General features: G+C 51.3%; 1 protein-coding gene across 1 annotated transcript; it reads right to left on the bottom strand.

Annotated features, from left to right (window-relative positions):
* Positions 1-1,062: 1,062 nt before the first annotated feature.
* Positions 1,063-3,549, bottom strand: LOC109765488 (protein IQ-DOMAIN 22). The gene is made up of 4 exons (XM_020324271.4): positions 2,981-3,549; positions 2,291-2,467; positions 2,122-2,199; positions 1,063-2,027 (listed from the first exon to the last, which is right to left on the bottom strand). Exons 1-4 carry the CDS (start codon positions 3,365-3,367, stop codon positions 1,281-1,283), a joined length of 1,389 nt encoding a protein of 462 aa, XP_020179860.1. The 5' UTR covers positions 3,368-3,549; the 3' UTR covers positions 1,063-1,280.
* Between the last annotated feature and the right edge of the window lie 19,561 nt (positions 3,550-23,110).

Here is a 23,110-nt window from a genome sequence, read left to right as displayed (position 1 = left end):
CGGCCGCGGCCTTGCGCCGCGCGGCCTCAATCGCATCGCGCTCGGCGGCGAACTTGGCTGCGACGACATTGCCCTTGACGACCGCTCTCCGGCTCCGACCGCCAGGGGAGGACAAGCGCGCTATCCGTTTCACCCCAAAACCGGCGCAAACTTGGGCCGGGGATGGGTCGAAAGCGGACACGAAACGGACAAAAGTCCGTTTGCTCCCGCGCGCTGGGCCGCCCGGTTTGTCCCTTTTACCTCAAACGAACGGGGATGGACAGGATAGGATCACACGGTGGAGTAGGCCTAATTCAGCCAGCCCCACGAGTATAGTATATGATCAAATGGCAATGGTCTCGGAAAGGTCAGCACAGCACAGCACAGAGGCGTTGCCTCGCCGGCACTCACCGACGTCGCCCTGCTGCTCACCTCCCGAAACGCCCGCGAAGACTTGGGAACCATTCCGCTGGGAGATCGCTGTGCCGTACGTACCGCGTGCACCGTCCGTCCGCCATTCGGAGTTTCGGCGCTGTCATTGCGTCATCTGCACGCCGACGCGCGTGTGAGGACGGATTAGTTTACTCTCTCGTGGCTCCGCTTCCAGGGGTGCAGATTTAGCACATTCCCGTGTCCTATTAGTAGGAGGATCACGGAATGGTGTCTTGTTTACGATAGAAGGCGGTAGTTAGCCGGGGCCAAACCAAATGGAACTGTGTTTTGCCCCAGCCGATGCATGCAGTAGTATAGATCCAATGGCTACGGGACAGCTAACTGCTTTAATTAACACAGGTTGCAGCAAGCAGCAAGCAGCTCATCGGATGCAGATAGGCCCCGGGCCTCCCTCAACAGACATACCAAACGGTCCACCCGCTGACACAGCGCGCAGGCGGCAGCCAGGCCACGCCTCTGGCTAATGTTACAGTGAACCGTACCACTAGTACTACCAAGGTCCCTGTTGCCACCGCGAGCCCGTGACATGCTGCCATTGCCATGCGCCCAAATCTTGTTCTATCCGTGCATCATAGAAGATTGCCTATTGGTGCCTACGATCTTGACACAGTTCACACAAACTTTGGGTGATTACTAGCAACTTACACTTTTTTTTGCGGGAACACCAGTACAACTTACACTTAACCAGTCACGGTCATTAACAGGAAAGTACTTTCTGACGGTAATAGCACACCACAAAAGCTCAAACCTAACAAACTGCCGCTACTAACTTTACTTCACCCTCGTTGGGGTCTTGGGACACACTGACCTGAACCCTGTTCTCAACACTGCTCACATGGCAGCAGGATTCAGTACTTGACAGGCATGCCCAGCCGGTCCAGCCGGCCGGAGCCAGGGTACGCCTTATTTGTGAACTTGGCGTGCAGGGACGCCGACGCCGACGACCTCTGCCCCGCCGCCGCCCCCGGCGCGAAGGCGTGGGCCGACGCCTTCCGGAGGGACCCGGACTTCTCGTACAGCGGCCGCTGCTTGGGCGCGCTCTGCGACCGCGCCTTGGCCCGGAACGACTCCGTGTTGGACATGTAGTTGGGGTAGTCGGAGTAGCCGCCGAAGAGGCTGCGCGCGCACTCGCTCTTGGTCGGCGTGAAGAAGGCGCCGCCCCGCTTCGAGCTCCCCGCCCGCGACGTCGCCGAGAAGAACTGCGGGCTCTCGTACAGCTCCGCCGCCAGGTCCGCCGGCAGGCGCAGCGGGCTCAGGGCCTCCGCCGCGCCCATGCCCACCGATGACGGGCTGGGCACGGACTGCTGCGCCGTGGTTGAGTCCCTGGACGGCGAGTCCGGCATCGTCGCGTAGCTCCGGCTGTTCTGCTCGGACGTCCTGGTCGAGCACGACGACTGGTGGTGGTGGCCGCCGCTGCTGCTTCGCCTCTTGGATGCGTGCCGGCCGGGCTTGCCGGGGTCCACCTCGAGAATCTTGGCGTTCTTCTCGTCATCCATGTACCTCTCCTCCACCCACCGATCCAGCCAGTTCCTCCCGCAAGATTCTGACCTCTCCCTGCTCATCCTCTCGCTGCCCGGTGTCTTTGACGACCCTCCCTGCATACACCGGCGCCATTGTCAGTCACCACGGCCATTGAAAATCGACACCCAACAGACGCAAACTGAAACAGATAGAGCAATGAAGGAATACCTTCAGTGAGCCGGAGCGGCCGTGCCTGAGCGCGCCATCATAAGCCGCCTGCTCGTACTTCTCCGGCGTCGTCGCGCCCTGCAATGGAGAGCCGAAAACCCATCAGAACGCGCCGAGGACATGGGAGATTAATTCGCATGGCATGCACTTGGCGGGTGTTCGCAATTACCGGGTGTGCTGCGGCCTGCCGGGAGCGGGTGGCGCGGGTGGCGCGCGCGCGGGACTGCACGCTGACGAGCGCCTGCATGCACCGGAGCGTCTCGGCCGCCTGCCGCCGGACGATGTTGCCGCGGACCAGCGCCTGCAGCTTCACCAGCCCGCGGAGCGCCTTCAGTGCGCGCCTCGCCTTCACACGCAACGACAAGCATCAGCAGTGGTCCCGTCCACAACATAACCATGGGCATCTCTGCATTGTAGGCCGGAGGTTGACATGCCAACTACCTCCGCCATTACTACTACCGCACTACCAGCAGCTTCCAAGCACAGTAACAGAGTCGCATTGTGCAAACGGCAAAAAAAGAAGCGGCTCCCTTGTTCTTGAGAAGGGGGTTGCGAAGTTAAAGCGGCGACGCCCATGCCTTGCTTCCATAAAAGAAGCTCAGAGCTCAGAGACGAAGCGGCAGTAAAGACATGGGAATGGCAGAGCAGATGAACAACGTGGGCGGCTAGCTTGCATACACGGCCACACGGGCACGGGAATTTCTTTCCGGGAAGCAAAAATCCGAAATTTTTGTAACAAAAATGTGAGCCCTTTTTTCGCTTTACACCCGTAATTTTCAGAAACTTGGCCTACAGAAAGTGGATTTTGGAGTGTAAAGGGAAAGAATTAGAGCCGACAGGACGGAGGGGAGGAGCTTACCAGGTAGCCACGGAAAGCGGCCTGGATCCGGACGGCCGCCCACTCCTCGTGCTTCGCCCCGGCCGGCGGGCACCGGCCACTGCTGGTCAGCCGCACCACGGCGGCGGCCGCCTGCGCCGCGGCAACGGCGGCCTCGGCCACCGCCGCCGTCGCCGCGGCCACGGCGATAGCGCGCTTGTTCTGCTCGTCGCCGCCGTCATCCGACGCCGCATAGGTGCGGCGGGGCGTCGCCGCCCGCTGCACCGGCGGCGCCGGTGGACGCACCGGGTCCTTCTCCCGGAAGGACTTGCCGAAGCCCCAGCGCTTCTTCTCCCTCTCCGGCTTGTGCTCGCCGGCCTTCTTGCCGCCGCCAAGCAGCCCGCGGAGCCACCTTGAAGCCCACCCCATCCCCTCCCCCCTGCTACTGCTCCTCCGCCGCCGCCCCCATCGCCTTCTCTTGGTTCCAGCACTTGGCCGGAGCAGGGAGGGGGGAGAAAGAGCGGGAGATGAAACCCAAAACGGCGAGGCGCGCGCAGGCACAGGCTTGCCAGAGAAGAAACAGGTTCAGGACGGAAACGAAGAGTCTAGGCGAAGACTGGTGTGGGGGAGCTCTGTCTTATAGATGAAGCAGAACGGGTGGGGCCCTTTTATGCGAAGGTTGGTTCTTATTCGGGGTTGCTTGTGCTAAACTGCTAATGCTTCCATGGTGAGATGGGATCAACTTGAGGGTGGTACGCGTAAAGTGGTGGGTGTTTGAGCGCCGGCTGCGTGACTGATTCCTTGCTCAAGTGGTAATAACTAAACCATGTGTGTTAGGTGTTTCCCTTTTTTGGAATCATGTTTTTGCTGTTTCGGTTTATGTCCTTCTTGACATCCTTTTTGAGCTATTTGTTATTTGAAAACTCCGATTGCGGAGTACATAATAACAAACAGCTCTTTTACTAATATGTTTTGAACTTCTCGCAAAAATAAAAAGTAGAATGACTAATAAGTTTCAAATGGTATGAACTGAACTATTGTCCCCTAAAATAACAAAAATACCGCTCATAAATTGGTCTCACGGACGTAAAGGATAGCTCTCCTCTCTCGCTCCTCGCACCTTTTTTCTTCCTCTCCGGCGGTGCCGTCGCCTAGAGCAGGTCCCGAAGGGGGGCTCAAGTTGGCCATGTACATACATGGTCTCAATCTGGTCTCGAGGTTCCTCCTAGTGCAGTTTGAGCTATGCCCGATGGTTAATGGTGTGCTAACTGTGTGGTTCTATTGGTGATGTGTTGTAAGCTGTAAGGTCAAGGTAATACGGTTATAGGGGTGTAGGAGATTATAAAAATTCTACTCGGAAACATAGTCTTCAGCAGGAATGAGCATATTAGAACTGCAGAGCTACAAAATAAACTAAAGAAGCATGCCACTTTTAGTGAAAATATTAAACATATACGAAGGATAAATAATGTTCGAGATAACGGATGGAGGGGAGGTGATGGCCCACAGACATTGGAGATTGCAACAGTCTACGAGAGAAGTATTACAACCGAAATTATTGATTCAACGTAATGGGAGCCAAAGAATATTTATGAGGTTTAGCAGTTGAGTTGTTAATTAAACTACACCAACAACAAAAACTTGGTTGCAAGAATTATTAGTAGCAATGACGATATGGTGATTGGAGTGGTGTATTCTAACATTCTAAAATTCTAAAATTTGGAATGTTAAATTGAATAAATGACTTTGAGTGATTTATTGTGTGAAATTGAGTGAAAATTTGAAACTTCTTGAAAGTTGAATGAGAGAGAATGAAATGACTTTCCCAAACTTTCACTTTGCATTTTGAACTCAATGAATTCAAATTCATTTGATCACAAAATCCTAGAATGAAGATGATATGACTTCTTTCATTAAAAGAAATGAAAAATGGGATTTAAAAATGATTTGAATTTCATTTGAAATATTTTCAAACCAGGAACTTCATGCCACTCAATGAGTTTCATGGGAGAAGATAAAATGACCTCTTCAAATTACAGGAAAGAGAGTTGAAGGTTTCAAAGAGTCATTTTTTAAAGTCAATTTGGAGTTATTTAAATTTACAAATTTCAAATTCTATGGGAGTTATTCAAAATGAGAGAAGAAATATGACACTTCAAATTTCAGAGGCATTTGAGATATATTTGGCCAAGGAAAACAGAAAAGATTTGAAAGTGGTTTGAAATTCAAATTCAAACCCAGTTCAAATTCCATTCTCTCCACTACTCACCTCAAGGCCTTTTATAGACACATCCATTAATTACTCACACCTTATCACAAAATTACTGTAAGGAATCCAATTATCAAGTTCGTTGATCCACAAGTTCATGCAAGTTTTTTATGCGTACCTATAATGAATACCTGTCATTTTTAGGACCAACATATAATTCATGCAAGTTATAAATTACTATTTAACTCCCTAAGAAGATATAAGTGAATCAAGAGAGTCCTAATCCTTTTTTATAAAAGCATGCTATTCTGTTGTGCTCTAACATATTTAAGTGAAGTGCAAGAGCAATTCTGTAAGTTGTTCAACTCAAAAGGTATAAGTGAAGATCAAAGAGCATTCTATAAACACACGGGCAATGTATGTCTCGCTCAAGGTGTGTAATCAGAACATAATGATTGCAATGACCACCAAGGAAAACAAATAAAAATAAAAATTAAAGGCGCTCTAGGCATAGCACATATCATGTGACACAAAGTAAAATACAGGTCCAACCGAGACAAACGATAGTTGTTGATGAAGAAAGAGGGATGCCTTTTGGGGCATCCCCAAGCATAGACACTTGAGTCTCCTTGAATATTACCTTGGCGTGCCTTGGGTATCTCCAAGATTGGACTTTTTCTTCTCCTTATTCCTCACATATTGATGTCTCCCCTCGATCTTAAAAACTTCATTCAACCAAAACTCAACGACACTTTTCTGATAGGTTAGTACATATAAAAATAAATCACCCAATCAATCACTGTCAAGACAAGTGTTAGGGAACGCAGTATTTCAAATTTTTTACCTACAATCACGCAAGATCTATCAATGTGATGCATAGCAACGAACGGGAGAGTGTGTCCACGTACCCTCGTAGACCGAAAGCGGAAGCGTTAAGTAACGCGGTTGATGTAGTCGAACGTCTTCGCGATCCAACTGATCAAGTACCGAACGCATGACACCTCCGTGATCTGCACACGTTCAGCTCGGTGACGTCCCTCGAACTCTTGATCCAGCTGAGGCCGAGGGAGAGTTCTGTCAGCACGGCGGCGTGGTGACGGTATTGATGAAGTTACCGACGCAGGGCTTTGCCTAAGCACTACAACGATATGCTGAGGTGGAAATCTGTGGAGGGGGCACCGCACACGGCTAAGACAACTGTCAACTTGTGTGTCCTAGGGTGCCCCTGCCCCCGTATATAAAGGAGCAAGGGGGAGGCCGGCCGGCCCTCATGGGGCGCACCCCAAGTAGGATTCCTACTAGGAATCCTATTCCTAGTAGGTTTCCAACAACGGAAGAGAGGGGGAAGGAAGGAGAGGGAGAGAGGGAGAGGGAAAGAGGGGGGCGCCGCCCCCTCCTAGCCCAATTCGGACTCCTCAAGGGGGCTGGGCGCGGCCAGCCCTAGGGGCCCCTTCCTCTCTCTCTCACAAGGCCCATGTTGGCCCATTAGTTCCCCCGGGGTTTCCGATGACCCCCCGACACTCCAATATTTATCCGGTGACCACCGGAACTCATCCGGTGTCCGAATAACATCGTCCAATATATCAATCTTTATGTCTCGACCATTTCGAGACTCCTCGTCATGTCCGTGATGACGTCCTGGACTCTGAACTACCTTCGGTACATCAAAACACATAAACTCATGATACAGATCGTCATCGAACGTTAAGCGTGCGGACCCTACGGGTTCGAGAACTATGTAGACATGACCAAGACTCATCTCCAATCAATAACCAATAGCGGAACCTGGATGCTCATATTGGCTCCCACATATTCTACGAACATCTTTATCGGTCAAACCGCATAACAACATACGTTGTTCCCTTTGTCATCGGTATGTTACTTGCCCGAGATTCGATCGTCGGTATCTCAATACCTAGTTCAGTGTCGTTACTAGCAAGTCTCTTTACTCGTTCCGTAATGCATCATCCCGTAACTAACTCATTAGTCACATTGCTTGCAAGGCTTATAGTGACGTGCATTACCGAGAGGGCCCAGAGATACCTCTCCGACAGTCGGAGTGACAAATCCTAATCTCGATCTATGCCAACTCAACAAACACCATCGGAGACACCTGTAGAGCATCTTTATAATCACCCAGTTACGTTGTGACGTTTGATAGCACACTAAGTGTTCCTCCGGTATTTGGGAGTTGCATAATCTCATAGTCATAGGAACATGTATAAGTCATGAAGAAAGCAATAGCAAGAAACTAAATGATCATCATGCTAAGCTAACGGATGGGTCTTGTCAATCACATCATTCTCTAATGATGTGATCCCGTTAATCAAATGATAGCTCATGTCTATGGTTAGGAAACTTAACCATCTTTGATTAACGAGCTAGTCAATTAGAGGCATACTAGTGACATTCTGTTTGTCTATGTATTCACACATGTACTAAGTTTCCGGTTAATACAATTCTAGCATGAATAATAAACATTTATCATGATATAAGGAAATATAAATAACAACATTATTATTGCCTCTAGGGCATATTTCCTTCAGTCTCCCACTTGCACTAGAGTCAGTAATCTAGATTACACAATAATGATTCTAACACCCATGGAGTCTTGGTGCTTTTTGCTCGTGAGAGAGGCTTAGTCAACGGGTCTGCAACATTCAGATCCGTATGTATCTTGCAAATCTCTATGTCTCCCTCCTTCACTTGATCATGGATGGAATTGAAGCGTCTCTTGATGTGCTTGGTTCTCTTGTGAAATCTGGATTCCTTTGCCAAGGCAATTGCACCAGTATTGTCACAAAAGATTTTCATTGGACCCGATGCACTAGGTATGACACCTAGATCGAATATGAACTCCTTCATCCAGACTCCTTCATTTGCTGCTTCCGAAGCAGCTATGTACTCCGCTTCACACATAGATCCCGCCACGACGCTTTGCTTAGAACTGCACCAACTGACAGCTCCACCGTTCAATATAAATACGTATCCGGTTTGTGACTTAGAGTCATCCGGATCAGTGTCAAAGCTTGCATCGACGTAACCATTTACGATGAGCTCTTTGTCACCTCCATAAACGAGAAAAATATCCTTAGTCCTTTTCAGGTATTTCAAGATGTTCTTGACCGCTGTCCAGTGATCCCCTCCTGGATTACTTTGGTACCCGTTGAGGATATAGACCTTAGAGTCACCCGCCAGGAGGGGCCGGGTTACTCGCGTGGTCATTATCAGAAGCCCGGAGCCAAGCTTGAAGACGATGGGCCAGAGATGGGCTGAGACCCGGATACGGCTTAAAGCCCGTAGTTATAATCATTATTATAGTAGAACTTGTAGTATAAGGCAAGTATAGTTTAGAGTTCGGGCCGGACACTCTTATAAGCCGGCCGGGACTCTGAGGGCTGTTGGGCGTCAGCCTCCCTATATAAAGGGACGACCCGGCAGCGGTTTGAGGGGAGAGAAATATAATTGAGAGCCGGGCATAGCTGTTTAGCTCCCTGGTAATGATAACCCTAATCAATATCACCTCAAACTAGACGTAGGCTTTTACCTTCTCCGTAAGGGGCCGAACCAGTATAAACCCTCGTGTTCCTTGTCCAGCATAACCCCTTCAAGCTTTCCAGTTGCGATGGCTCCACGACTAAGTCCTAGCTCGAGGACATCTGCCGTGACAATTCCACGACAGTTGGCACCCACCGTGGGGCCAGCGCACGGTGGATTTGAGTTCTTGAAGGGCAGCTTCGAAGGGCTCAAGGGATACGCTGTGGGCCGGATGACCAAGAGTCGTAGCGGCAAGCTCTACATCGACGATACAAACTGGGGCCCCGACGCCGGCTCAATTGAGTACGGGTACCGGGTCCCCTTCGGCGGAATTCATGTTTTCATTGGCGAAATCAGTGAGCCGGGCCCCGAGTCGGATCTCTGTGCCGGTCTCATCGAAACAGCTCAGCGCGCACGACCCGCCCGGGCCCGGCCTGCCTTAAGGCGCGCTCTTGTGGGATGCATCCATGGAGGGCCCTCTGATCCATCTGGGTCTGGTGATGAGGCGGCCGCCGGCTCTGACGGCGAGTCGGCCACCGATGAGTCAAGCTCGTTGTACCAACTTCAAGATGGCAGGCTCATGGGTTGTTCCGATGGCGACAGCATTCCGGATCTTTTTGAGCCACCAAGTCAGGTTGGAGATTTTATGGCTGGTGCACAGCTTGTTCAGAACCCCGCTGCCGGATCGGGAAACCCGGTGCCTTCTCCGGCTCAGGTGCTGATGGATCTCACGGATAAGATGACGGCCCTGTTAACCGCCACGGTTGACCCGGCAGATCAAGCCCAACATGATGCGGAGGTGGCACAGTTGAAATTTTATCTGATAAAAGCTAAAGAGGATCTTGCAGCGGAAGGAATCAGGCTGGCTGCGGAGCGGGCGGCTATCGATGCCCAGACTCAGCTGATTCAGGCGCAGTCCTTCCAACTCACGATGGATCAGAACGCGGCCAATGAGGTCATGAGAAGGAGGCATCAAAAGGCCCAGTCCCGACTCCCACCGGTTTACGATCCGCGCAACCTCTTCAACACGCCGGGTGCAGGGTCTAGTAACCCGCCAGGGGTCATAGCACCCGGGTCTGGACCCCTTATTCAGCCACGGGTGATGGGGCCTCCCCAGGTGCCCCCTGCCCCGCCTCAGTATGTGCCAATACCCCTGGGTCATTATAATAACCCACTAGAGAACATGGTCGCTGCGGCAGCACGGCTGGCCGCCCTCCCCGTTGACGGCGACTCTCTGACGGCTATTGAGACTCGCCGGGTCAGGGAACTCCTTCAGACAGCACTGGCGCAGCAAGAGGCATACTCTTACAGCCGGGACAGGATCCACTCGACCCCTCGTCCAGGCCAGAGCCCGAGTTACAGCCGGCACATGGTCTCAACGACCGGCTCAAGTAACGTCCGACGCCATGACCCGCCCCCTGGCCATGGCCCGGCTCATAATGGAGCCTTTTACGCAGCGGACCAAGCGCGGCAAGAGGCGGAGCAAGTGCCTCAATTGACGGCTTACCAGACCCCCCCGGCTTATCCGACGACTTCCGTTGATGTGGGTATCCCTACCAGGACCGGGGGTGTCCCTTGTTTGGTGCCAGCTATCCGTAATGAACGTCTACCTAAAGACTTCAAAGGCCCTAGGAAGGTGCCTAACTACACAGCTGACTTACAGCCTGCGGCCTGGATTGAGAGTTATGAGATGGCTATGGAATTGCTGGAGGTCAGTGAGGCGGCCATGGCCAAGTATTTCACCATGATGTTAGATGGAACTGCCCGCACATGGTTGAAAGGGCTACCACCGAATTCCATTGGGTCCTGGGCCGAGCTGAAAGCCCGGTTCATCCAAAACTTCAAGGATACCTGTAGGCAGTCTATGTCAATCGTGGATTTGACTAACTGTAAGCAGCAGGAGGGTGAATCCACGACCCATTGGGTTCGCCGGGTCAAGGAAATCATACATTCATCAGATAAGATGGATGCCGGTTCTGCAGTCTTAATGTTGGAACAAAACTGTCGCTTTGTGCCCCTAAAGATGAAACTCGGGCGGCTCAAACGCGACTGCACCGATATGGGTACACTAATGGCGGCTCTTGTCAAGTACGCCGATTCCGATGGTACCAAGGATCCCCCTTCAGATGATGAAAGGACAGGGAATGGAAAGAAGAACGGCAATGGCAAGGGTCCTCAGTTTAACCCGGGGATCCAAGGAGGAGGCAAGCGCAAGGCCGATGGCAGCCTAGAGTTTGTAGCCAATGCCAACTCCCAAGGTAATAACCAGTGACGAAAGGGGAGGCCCCCTCCCCGAGGCGGCGGGTCAGGTCCAACGCTGGAGCAGCTGTTGAATGAACCTTGTCCAAGGCACGGTTCTAGAGAGAAGCCAGCGACTCATCTGTGGAAGGATTGCGCGATCATGAAGGCCTTTAAGAATTACAATGGCCCGAGCGGCGGCTCAGGTGCTGGCGGTTTTCATGGCCCGGGCGGCGGCTCAAACTCCGGTCCTCAGAATGGTCAAGGGGGCTTTAATCAACAGGCTGGCCAGGGTCATCAACAGCAGCAGGGGGGTTATCAGACCAATCCAAAGCAGCTAAGCGGTGGACAGTATCATGTATTTACCACTAGTCTGTGCAAGCGAGATCAGAAGCTTCACAAGAGGGCTGTGAATGCTGTTGAGCCGGCAGTCCCACGCTACTTACGATGGTCTGAGCAGCCCATAGTGTGGAGTAGGGAGGATCACCCTCCTCGGGTGGATAACCCGGGCCACTTGGCCTTAGTGGTGGCTCCTCAAGTGGGAGGATATAAGTTCACAAAGGTGCTCATGGATGGAGGCAGCAGCATCAACATCCTCTATTATGAGACTTTTCGTCGTATGGGGTTGGTTGATAAGAACCTCAGCCAGTCCAACACTATCTTTCATGGTGTAGTACCTGGTAAGTCGGCTTATCCAGTGGGCAAGATCGAATTGGAAGTGGCTTTTGGTGATGAGAATAACTACAGGGTGGAGAAATTGACCTTTGAAGTGGTCAAGATAAGAAGTCCATACCATGCTATATTTGGACGGCCGGCTTATGCCAAGTTCATGGCACGGCCATGTTATGTGTACTTACAGCTCAAGATGCCGGGTCACAACGGGACCATTACGGTTCACGGCAGCCGGAAAGTGGCTCTGGAGTGTGAGGAAGGTGATGCGGCTTATGCAGAATCTGTTTGTGCCACAGAGGAGTTGAAGTTTTACAAGGACAATGTTGACCCAACAGATATGACCTCTCTGAAAAAGCCGACGATGGAGAACGAGCCGACGATGAAATTTAAGTCGGCTGATGAAACTAAGCTTGTTGATTTTGTTCCAGGAGATTCATCTCAGCAGTTTAGCATCAGTGCCAATCTGGACCCAAAATAGGAAAACGCGCTCATCGATTTCATCCGTGAGAATAGGGACATCTTCGCATGGAAACCTTCTGACATGCCAGGTGTACCTAGAGAACTCGCTGAGCATACTCTCAATGTTGATCCGAAATTTAAACCGGTCAGACAGTTCCTTTGGCGGTTTAATGAGGAAAGGCGGAAAGCTATTAGTGAAGAAGTAGCCCGGCTCTTGGCGGCCGGGTTTATCGTTGAAGTTCTTCACCCAGAGTGGTTGGCTAACCCGGTGCTTGTACTCAAGAAGAACGGCACCTGGCGGATGTGTGTGGACTACACGGACTTGAACAAGGCGTGTTCGGCTGATCCTTTTGCCCTCCCCCGTATTGATCAAATCATTGATGCTACGGCAGGTTGTGCACGTTTAAGTTTCTTGGATGCTTATTCTGGTTATCATCAGATCAAGATGGCAGTTAAGGACCAGGAGAAGACGGCGTTTATTACTCCCTTTGGAGCCTTCTGCTATGTGTCTATGCCCTTTGGACTCAAGTGTGCACAGGCGACTTACTAGCGTTGTGTACAGAACTGTCTTCATAAACAGATTGGGCGCAATGTTCACGCTTATGTGGACGACATTGTGGTTAAATCCATCAAAGAGGAAACCCTGATAGATGATTTAAGGGAAACCTTTGGTAATCTCCGGGTCTATAAGATGATGCTTAACCCGACCAAGTGTGTCTTTGGTGTTCCTGCAGGCAAACTCTTGGGTTTTTTGGTTTCTGACAGAGGCATTGAGGCTAACCCGGAGAAGATCAAGGCCATCACCTCCCTGGCTAAGCCGGCATGTATAAATGACGTTCAGCGCTTGGCGGGTCGCATCGCTGCTTTAGGCAGATTTATAAGCCGTTTGGGTGAGAAGGCCATGCCCCTATATCAGTTAATGAAGAAAACTGATACCTTTGTCTGGAATGATGCAGCTAATACCGCGTTTGAGGATTTAAAGAAGCAGCTGGCAGAGCCCCCAGTCCTTGCTGCTCCGGTTGATAAGGAGCCCTTGCTACTGTATGTGGCGGCAGACGCACGAGCCGTCAGTGTGGCTATTGTGGTGGAACGCAAGGAGGAGGGTAAGGAGCATCCGGTTCAGCGGCCGGTTTATTATGTCAGTGAAGTGCTCATTGAGTCCAAGCAGCGGTACCCGCATTGGCAGAAGCTGGTGTATGGTGTGTTCATGGCGAGTCGGAAGCTTAAGCATTATTTTCAGGGTCACCCTATCACTGTGGTCAGTTCTGCCCCTCTTGGTGATATTATTCAAAACAGAGAGGCCACAGGGAGGATTGCTAAGTGGGCTATAGAACTTGGACCTCATGGCCTCAAATATGTGCCACGCACTGCTGTTAAATCTCAGGCCTTGGTGGATTTCATCAACGATTGGACAGAATCACAAGTGCCCGAGCAGAAGCCGGATAACACATATTGGACTGTTCACTTTGATGGGTCCAGGCAGTTGGAGGGCTCGGGGGCTCGCGTTGTATTGGCTTCCCCTAAGGGGGACAAGTTCCATTATGTGCTACAGTTGATGTTTCCTTGCACTAACAATGCGGCTGAATACGAGGCTTTGCTCCACGGTCTTCGGGTGGCTAAGGAGATGAGCTTAAGCAGGGTAAGGTGCTTTGGTGACTCAGACTTGGTGGCTCAATAAGTATCAGGCACGTGGGATTCTAAGGATCCTCTCATGGCGGCTTATCGCCGCGAGGTTGATGCCATTGCCGGGCACTTTCAGGGCTACCAAGTGGAGCACATTGATCGCAGGAAGAATGAGGCGGCTGATGCTCTAAGCCGGCTAGGCTCTCAGTGAAAGCCGGTGCCGCCTAACACTTTCCTGGACGTCCTGTACAACCCTTCGGTTAAGTTGCCTACAGAGGAAGACTTGGCTATCCCTGACCCGGAGGCACGACTGGTGGCAGCTCTTCATGTCATACCAGACTGGACAAGGCCATATCTGGCTTATATAACCCAGGGAGAGTTGCCTGCGGATGAAACTTTGGCCAGGCAAATAACCCGGCGGGCTAAGTCAATGATCGTCATCGATGGCGAATTACATCATCGCAGTGTTTCAGGGGCATTTCAACATTGTATCTCCCATGAGGAAGGTCAAGAGATCTTGCGTGAGATCCATGAAGGGGATTGTGGCCATCATGCCGGTTCAAAATCCCTTGTGGCTAAGGCTTTCCGTCATGGTTTTTATTGGCTGACGGCTCGTGCTGATGCAGAGGACTTGGTCAGTAAGTGCGATGGTTGCCAAAGGTTCTCACGCGGGCTCATGTGCCGGCTCAGGAGTTGAGGATGATCCCAATCACTTGGCCCTTTGCGGTATGGGGGCTTGATATGGTTCTTTTAAACGGTCCAAGGATAAGAAGACCCACCTCTTGGTGGCAGTTGACAAATTCACCAAGTGGGTAGAAGCTGAACCAGTTAGCAAGTGCGATGCAGCCACGGCGGTTCAATTTATGAAAAAGGTGATTTTCCGTTTTGGCTTTCCGCACAGCATTATAACTGACAATGGCACCAATCTTTCCAAAGGTGCCATGGAAGAGTTTTGTCAACGAGAGCATATCCGACTTGATGTTTCTTCAGTGGCTCATCCTCAATCCAATGGTCAAGCTGAGAGAGCTAACCAGGAAATTCTGAAGGGTATCAAGCCCCGGCTTTTGGTCCCTTTGCAACGGACGCCGGGTTGTTGGGTGGAGGAGTTGCCCTCCGTCTTATGGAGCATCAATACTACTCCTAACAGGTCTATAGGCTTCATGCCTTTCTTCATGGTGTATGGAGCAGAAGCAGTCCTCCCCAGCGACATTCGTCACGACTCACCTCGCGTGGCGGCTTATGTTGAGACGGATAATGAACAGGCGCGCCAGGATGCTCTTGACTTGTTGGATGAGCAGCGTGATGTGGCAGCAGCCCGGTCAGCAATTTACCAACAAGACTTGCGCCGATATCATAGCCGCCGGGTCAAATCCCGGGTCTTCCAGGAAGGCGACCTTGTGCTCCGGCTCATCCAGGATCAAACAGATGCACACAAGTTATCCCCACCTTGGGAAGGGCCCTTTGTGGTCAGCAAGAACTTGCACAACGGGTCATATTACCTCATTGATATTCGGGAGCATAAAGATTCACGAAAGTCTGAGGAAGAGACCCGTCGGCCGTGGAACATAGCTCAGCTTCGGCCTTACTACACTTGAGCTACCGGCTCTCGTGGTATACATATTTGTCTCAGCCATGTATATATTATGATAAGCAATAAAGCAGGGCCTCTGTCCTTTTTTCTCCTCCAAATATGCGCGTGTTGTTTTTATTACAAAGATTACATGATGGTTTAAAGGAGGATCCAGCTTATGATCGTATTCGAATCTAGTCGTCAGCAGTAAAGTCACTTGGGGGCTTCCTGTTCAAACATGGGTCGTATTCGAACCAAAGAGAACATAGCTGTCGATACCCATTTGATTGGCAAAGTGCCGAGCTCATTAGGAGGTTACCTTTGGTCATATTTGAATCATAGCTTAACCCCTCTGAGAACCGACGTGGATCGTATCCGAATCAGCGTCGTTAAACAATTTTAAGAATCACTTGGGGGCTTCCTGTTCAAACATGGGTCGTATTCGAACCAAAGAGAACATAGCTGTCGGTACCCTCTTGATTGGCATCGCCACACCCACTGGGGGCTATATGATCGTATTCGAATCTTGGCTTAACCCCTTTGGGCCGGGTCTCTGGTCGTATTCGAACCGGAAGCCCCTAAAGTTCCTCTGCTTTATCTCAAGTTTGCTCTGATCATGTCACGGTGAGTACGGCCGGGTTTCACTTTACCGGCTTAACTTTGGTTTACAGTGTTCATTGAACGTCATGGGTGTCATTATGACCGGTAAGGCGGGGTTAAGATACCAACCCTGTTGCCCGGGTTATTTAAACTGGAAGTATGCTTACTGGCTGCTAAGTGTTATTACGGCTATGTCAAGCAGATAATTGAGGACCGGTCTCTTTTGATTCATATTCCGGGTTATCTATCCAAGACACCTGATTCTCCGGGCGGTAAGCCGCCTTGAGACTTGTGATTTGCCTTTTTATGCAGGATACTTAAAGGTACCTCTTTAAGGTTGAGAAAAACAAAGGGATGATTATGACCCGGAGAAATATTAAGGAGACAACTTCAAAAGACCTTGGCATTCAGCACGTGCGCGATGGCACGGCAGAGATGAACTGTTGCACCTACTCTATTACAATAACTCTTCAAGTCTAAAAGGTGGAACATTGTTTGATAAACCGCCGGCCAACTTATGATGCTCGCTGAGTGGAAGTCCCCGGCTCATTCCTATCTTCTCCTCCGGCTGATCCCAAGACCTCGAAGGTTGATGACTTCCAGTTGATGCCGCTGAGAGCTTCGAATTGGGCTTCTTCGTCAATTAACCCGGCCGGGTCAATCTCCGGGGCGAAGGTGTGCTGACGAGCCGACGGGATCAGGTTGAGGGCTTCATAGCGAGGGGTTGGAATCCTCTGATTCTCCGCGTCATAACCCGGCTGGTACTTGGTCAGATCGGTGTCGTTCCCGATGAGGGTGGCCACCGGGCGTACAGCCTTCACACACGCCGCGAAGTCCTTCTGATCGAAAGCTGAGCCGTCTTCTTTCAGGCTTGGATAACCCAGGGCGATGTCTGCCGGGTCTAGCTCCGGCAGGAATGCCTTGGCCCGGCTCAGCGCGGCGATTGCTCCGGCTCTTGCGGAGGCCCGTCGCAGCTCTTGGATCCGCTGAGGCAGAACGGCGAGCCGGCGCAGGACTTCGGCCAGATGAGTTGGCACCTCGTTGGATAGGGCCACCACAGCTAAGGCACGCTGTGACCCGGTGTAGAGCTGTTCCACCAGGGTATACACGGCCTTTAACTTGGTGACCACGCTCTGGTTGAGGTTGGCACTCCTGGGACCTGCTTAACAGAATCAGATAAGCCGGTGACACGGATGATTCATGACATATACAAATTTGATGAAAGCCGGTGAGGCGACTTACCGAAGATAGCGGCCACCATTTGGGAAACCTGGCGCTTTAGGCCGGAGAGCTCGGCGGTCTTCTCAGCGAGAGCCTTCTCCGCCTGTTCAGCCCGGGTCACCAGTGCGGCTTTCTCTTCGACCCAGGCTTTTCTCTCAGCGTCAAACTCGGTCTTCAATTTTTCCTGAGTGGCGATGCTGGATACAAACTTGGCGTTTGCCTTCCGGGTCTCCATCTCCTGCATCTTCAGCCGGCTCTTGAGATCTGCAAGGTCCGCCTCTAGTTTCTTGCCAACAGCCTGCATATATTTCCGGGTTATTAACAGTCATTATATAAGTCCCAAGCGTTTTCCAAGCAAAGACACTTGGCACTTGGGGGCTAATGCATATTGAACGTATCTATCTACATACTGCCGGTTTAGTTGAGTAAGCCGGAACCTAAGTCTACAACATATTCAAGCATAAGTCGTCGACTTGGGGGCTAGCATGGCAAAGGTAACTATGCAGTAAGTAAGAGAAAAGCAGAGGAATACCTCAGATTTTTGTTGGATCTGGTTGACCATGGCGACCTCGGCGTCCCGGCTCTTGTGTACTTAGCTGATGTAGCCAGAGACAAGCTCTCCAATGCTTAAGTCGGTGTAGCCGGAGAGGTCCAGGTTCACCTGGTGGGGCTACAGCAACTCCCCCTTCGCGGAGCATTTGGCCAACACGGTTGGTCTCCCCGGCTCAACGAACTCCGTCCGGGTGATTACCACGTCCGGGTCGTCTGCTGGTGGAGCTGAGCCGGAGGCCTCCGGGTTAACCGAAGTTTTGGTCGTTGCCTTGGTAGTCGGGGCAGAGGCCTCAGGTGCCGTGTCCATTGGAGTGGTAGCTTCGGGGGCGGAGGCAGCTGGCGGCTCTTGAGCCGTCACCTCCGGTTCAGGTACGTCCGGCACTCCGGCTGACCTGGTCTTCTTTGCTCTTTTGGTGAGCTTTGCCTGGGCACTGAAAAGACAGAAGTGTTAGGCACACAAAGAGTAAGTACAGGTAAAGATACTGTAAGATGATTGTTGTTACCCGGGTGCAGTCTTGAAGGCCGGCAGATTTGACTGCATGGAGTCACCCGAAGAGGGGGAGGTGTCCTGATAATTGGAGTCAGAAGAGTTGAGTGGCTGACGGATAACACCCGCCAACGGATGAAAGGGTACAAGTGTGAAAAACCCTCAGTGCGACGCTTTCTTGTTGCGTCGTGTAACCCGGCGGAGAGATCGGTGTCCTTGTTGGTCCGGATGTGACGCCGGCTTTCGTGAACCTGTCGCTTCAAAAGAAATTGAGGGTCTCGATGAGCTAAAGGATGTGAAAAGCTTACTTTTCGGGTTATCCTTCGGACTTTCAGCTGTGGCAAGGGCTCCGAGTCAGAGGAAAGTGACATTACCTCTTCAACCACCGGGTTACTGGCGCCGGTGTCATCCTGTCAATGAGCAAGTGTTGATAAGGCAGACAGCAACAAATCACAAGTACAACAAGAATTTAAAGGTTTAGGGGTTACCTCTGACTCGGAGCTGTCACTTAGTTGCATCAGCTCCGAAGCAGTAGGTCTGCTTCCTTTTTTGCGAGGGGCGGCTTTCTTGGCGGCTTTCTTCGCCTTCCTGGCTTTCTTGGCCGCCTCATGGTCATACTTGACCCGCCAGAACTTGTCATCAGCCTGAAAAATACAATGGTGAATTCTTACAACGGTTCAGATGAAGGTTATATACAGAAAGGGATAATAAGTTAAAGTCAGCGGCTTACCGCTGGGGCTGGGTTGGTCTTGCAGAAGTGGGCTAACCCGGTCCTTCCACAGTTTGCCAGACTCTTGTTTAACAGAGCCTTGGTCTCTTCCTCAGCAACGTCTTCTGGAAGATTGTTGCGACTGTGCCTCTGAGGGTCATCCTTTCGCCCGGTGTACTCACACATTAAGCCGGGGCGGCGGCTCAATGGGATCACCCGCCATGAGATCCAGACCCGGACCAGGTCGATTCCATTCAGACCATTGCCCAGGAGGGCCTTGATTTTATTGATAGTCGGAAGCAGAGGCTGGTGCTCCGCTGCAGTCAGCTTGTCCGACAGCGGGTGAGTCGGTTCTAGACGTGTGGGGCGAAAGCCGGGCAACGGGTTTTCGTCAGCCGGGGATGTATCTTGGCAGTAGAACCAAGTCATATTCCAGTCCTTGGGGTGGCTCGGCGGCTCTGCGTAAGGGAAAAGACAGTCCCTACGCCGCTGGATGGAGATGCCACCTAACTCCAGACTTGGCCCGTTGGCGCACTCGTTTTGGCGGTTTAAGTAAAACAGCTCTCGGAAGAGCAGCAGACTCGGCTCTTCTCCAAGGTACACTTCGCAAAAGACTTGGAAATTGCAGATGTTGGATACGGAGTTGGGTCCTATATTTTGAGGACGCAAGTTGAAGAAGTTGAGCACATCCCTAAAAAACTTTGAGCCGGGCGGTGCGAAGCCCCGGCTCATATGATCTGCGAAGATCACTACCTCCCCGTCCCTTGGCTGTGGTCTCTCTTCCGATGGGTCAGGGGCACGGTAGGACATGATTTCCTTCTTAGGCAAATATCCGGACTTAACAAAATTGGCCAGGGTCTCGTTGGTGACGTTGGACCTCATCCAATTGCAAGTGATGGGAGCCTTGGGAGGCATGGTGAAAGTTGGTGGTCTATGACAAAAAGGAAAATATCCGGGTTAATTATAAGCCGGAGATCTACAGTTCAAAGCTACGGTGGCGGCTTATGAAGGGGACTAATGGTATATATTCAGGTACAGTGGGTTGCTTAAGCCACAGGGGCGTTCAGAATAAGTTGATTGTCTACGGCCTCATCACAGTTAAGCCGGAGGAATCTACGATGCATGGTTTTCTTTAAACCGGAGGATTCTACAGCGTGTGGTTTCTTTAACCCGGAATCGTAAGCCGCCGAGATTCAATGGTTGCAGTTTTTACTAAGTGTGGTAAAACAGGTTTCCCATATTGCAGTAACTTTTTTGGATCAAAATGGTCGGGTGAGATGAAAATTTTCTAGACCTAGAAACAGACGAGCGGATGTTCTTGAGCTCGAACGAAGCATATATACAGTGGAAAGAGATCTACTGGCACTGAAATGAGGCCTAAACAACTACCGCACCAGTTCTATAAAAGGTTAAAGATCAAACAAGGGCAGCACTACAAGAACTATTGAAGCTTGCAGACAATGGCGAAGAACCTGGACGAGCTATTTTGAACCCTACCGCGGATCTGTTCTAGCAGGGCAGGAGAGACTCACCGGAGTTGGAGAAGAGCGGAGGCTATCGCTGTTTATCTGGTCCGAATCAGGGTGATGCAGCGGCCAAGTTGACGAAGACCAGGGGCGCGACGGCGGCGGCAGTAGCAGAGCTCGGGCAGAGGAACGACGGCGCGAGGAGGAAGAAGAGAGCGTGAAAGGAGCCCGTCGGGCCGGCCTATTTATAAGGCAAGGTCATAAGTGGGCGCAAGATTTAAGGAGACCACGGCGTGGTTATCTCCCCTCCACGACGCCTCGATTTTCAGAATGACAGTAAAAGCAAAGATCCGTTGCGGATCTGGCGGAGTAAAAAACGGACTTAATGGAGGATGACGTCATGGCGGATTATCCGGAGTCCAGAGGATGACGTCACTCCGGGTAATGGCCTTCATGTGAATAGTAAGCCGGAGATTTTTTTCTGTCGGAAGAGTGGAAAATTGACGTGAGCCGGCTCAAATCAATCTGGGGCCTAATGTTGAGGATATAGACCTTAGAGTCACCCGCCAGGAGGGGCCGGGTTACTCGCGTGGTCATTATCAGAAGCCCGGAGCCAAGCTTGAAGACGATGGGCCAGAGATGGGCTGAGACCCGGATACGGCTTAAAGCCCGTAGTTATAATCATTATTATAGTAGAACTTGTAGTGTAAGGCAAGTATAGTTTAGAGTCCGGGCCGGACACTCTTATAAGCCGGCCGGGACTCTGAGGGCTGCTGGGCGTCAGCCTCCCTATATAAAGGGACGACCCGGCAGCGGTTTGAGGGGAGAGAAATCTAATTGAGAGCCGGGCATAGCTGTTTAGCTCCCTGGTAATCATAACCCTAATCAATATCACCTCAAACTGGACGTAGGCTTTTACCTTCTCCGTAAGGGGCCGAACCAGTATAAACCCTCGTGTTCCTTGTCCCGCATAACCCCTTCAAGCTTTCCAGTTGCGATGGCTCCACGACTAAGTCCTAGCTCGAGGACATCTGCCGTGACAATTCCACGACAGTACCTCCCTGCTAAACTGATAGCAAGGCACACATCAGGTCTGGTACACAGCATTGCATACATGATAGAACCAATGGCTGAAGCATAGGGAATGACTTTCATTTTCTCTCTATCTTCTGCAGTGGTCGGGCATTGAGTCCGACTCAACTTCACACCTTGTAGCACAGGCAAGAACTCTTTCTTTGCTTGATCCATTTTGAACTTCTTCAAAACTTTATCAAGGTATGTACTTTGTGAAAGTCCAATTAAGCGTCTCGATCTATTTCTATAGATCTTGATGCCCAATATATAAGCGGCTTCACCGAGGTCTTTCATTGAAAAACTCTTGTTCAAGTATCCTTTTATGCTATCCAAAAATTCTATATCATTTCCAATCAACAATATGTCATCCACATATAATATTAGAAATGCTACAGAGCTCCCACTCACTTTCTTGTAAATACAGGCTTCTCCAAAAGTCTGTATAAAACCATATGCTTTGATCACACTATCAAAACATTTATTCCAACTCCGAGATGCTTGCACCAGTCCATAAATGGATCGCTGGAGCTTGCACACTTTGTTAGCATCCTTTGGTCGATAAAACCTACGGGTTGCATCATATACAACTCTTCTTCGAGAAATCCATTCAGGAATGCAGTCTTTACATCCATTTGCCAAATTTCATAATCATAAAATGCGGCAATTGCTAACATGATTCGGACGGACTTAAGCATCGCTACGGGTGAGAAAGTCTCATCGTAGTCAACTCCTTGAACTTGTCAAAAACCTTTCGCAACAAGTCGAGCTTTGTAGACAGTAACATTACCGTCATGTAACACCCCGCATGTAACTTGCCATATTTGTAACTCCGACTCTTGCCATTTTCGGCTATGTGTTATGATATTCCCTCCGTGTTTGGGTTTTGTCTTTCGTTTTGCTTTTTGTCATGTCATGCTTTTTCATATCATGTCATCATGTGCATTGCATTTGCATACGTGTTCGTCTCATGCATCCGAGCATTTTCCTCGTTGTCCGTTTTGCAATCCGGCGCTCCTATCTCCTCCGGCGCATCCCTCTTGTTTTCTTTCGTGAGCGGGTGTCAAACATTCTCGGAATGGACCGAGGCTTGTCAAGTGGCCTTAACATACCACCCGGAGACCACCGATCAAGTTTCGTTCCATTTGGAGGTCGTTTGGTACTCTAACGGTTAACCGGGCATCCGCAAAGTCCATTTGTGTGTGCAGCAAAACCCTCTCTAAAACCAGCCCAAAACCCACCAAACTCTCTTCCATGCTCTAGGTCGTTCGATCACGATCGTGTGGGCGAAAACCGCACCTCATTTGGAGCCTCCTAGCTCACTCTACCTATAAATATGTGAGCACCCCGAAATAACATTCGCAGTCCCCGAAACCCTAATTTCCCCCGCCGCCACCGGACGTGTCCGGCGCCCGCCGGACATCTCCGCCGCCGCGTCCAGCGAACCGGCGCGTGCCACGTCACCGCCTCCGCGCCCCGCGCCGCCGCGGTCCGCCGGGCCCGAGGCCGGCCCGCCCGCGCGCGACCGGGCCCGAGCCGCCGCCCGTTGCCCCGCCGCCCCGCCGCCGCCGCGCGCCACGCCCGTCCCCGCCGCCTCGCCGTCCGGCCTCGCCGCCGCCGTCCCCGCATCGCCGCCGCCTGCCCGCGCCCTCCGGCCGCCCTCCGCGTCTCCCCTCGCCGGATCGCGCCTCCCCGCCGCCTTCCTCTCCTTCCCCGTCACCGGCCGGCGAGTTCCCGAGCCCGATTGGATCTGGTGAG

This window comes from Aegilops tauschii, chromosome 2 (assembly GCF_002575655.3).
Source record: "Aegilops tauschii subsp. strangulata cultivar AL8/78 chromosome 2, Aet v6.0, whole genome shotgun sequence".
NCBI lineage: Eukaryota > Viridiplantae > Streptophyta > Magnoliopsida > Poales > Poaceae > Aegilops > Aegilops tauschii.
This window is presented reverse-complemented; position numbering and strand designations above follow the sequence as displayed.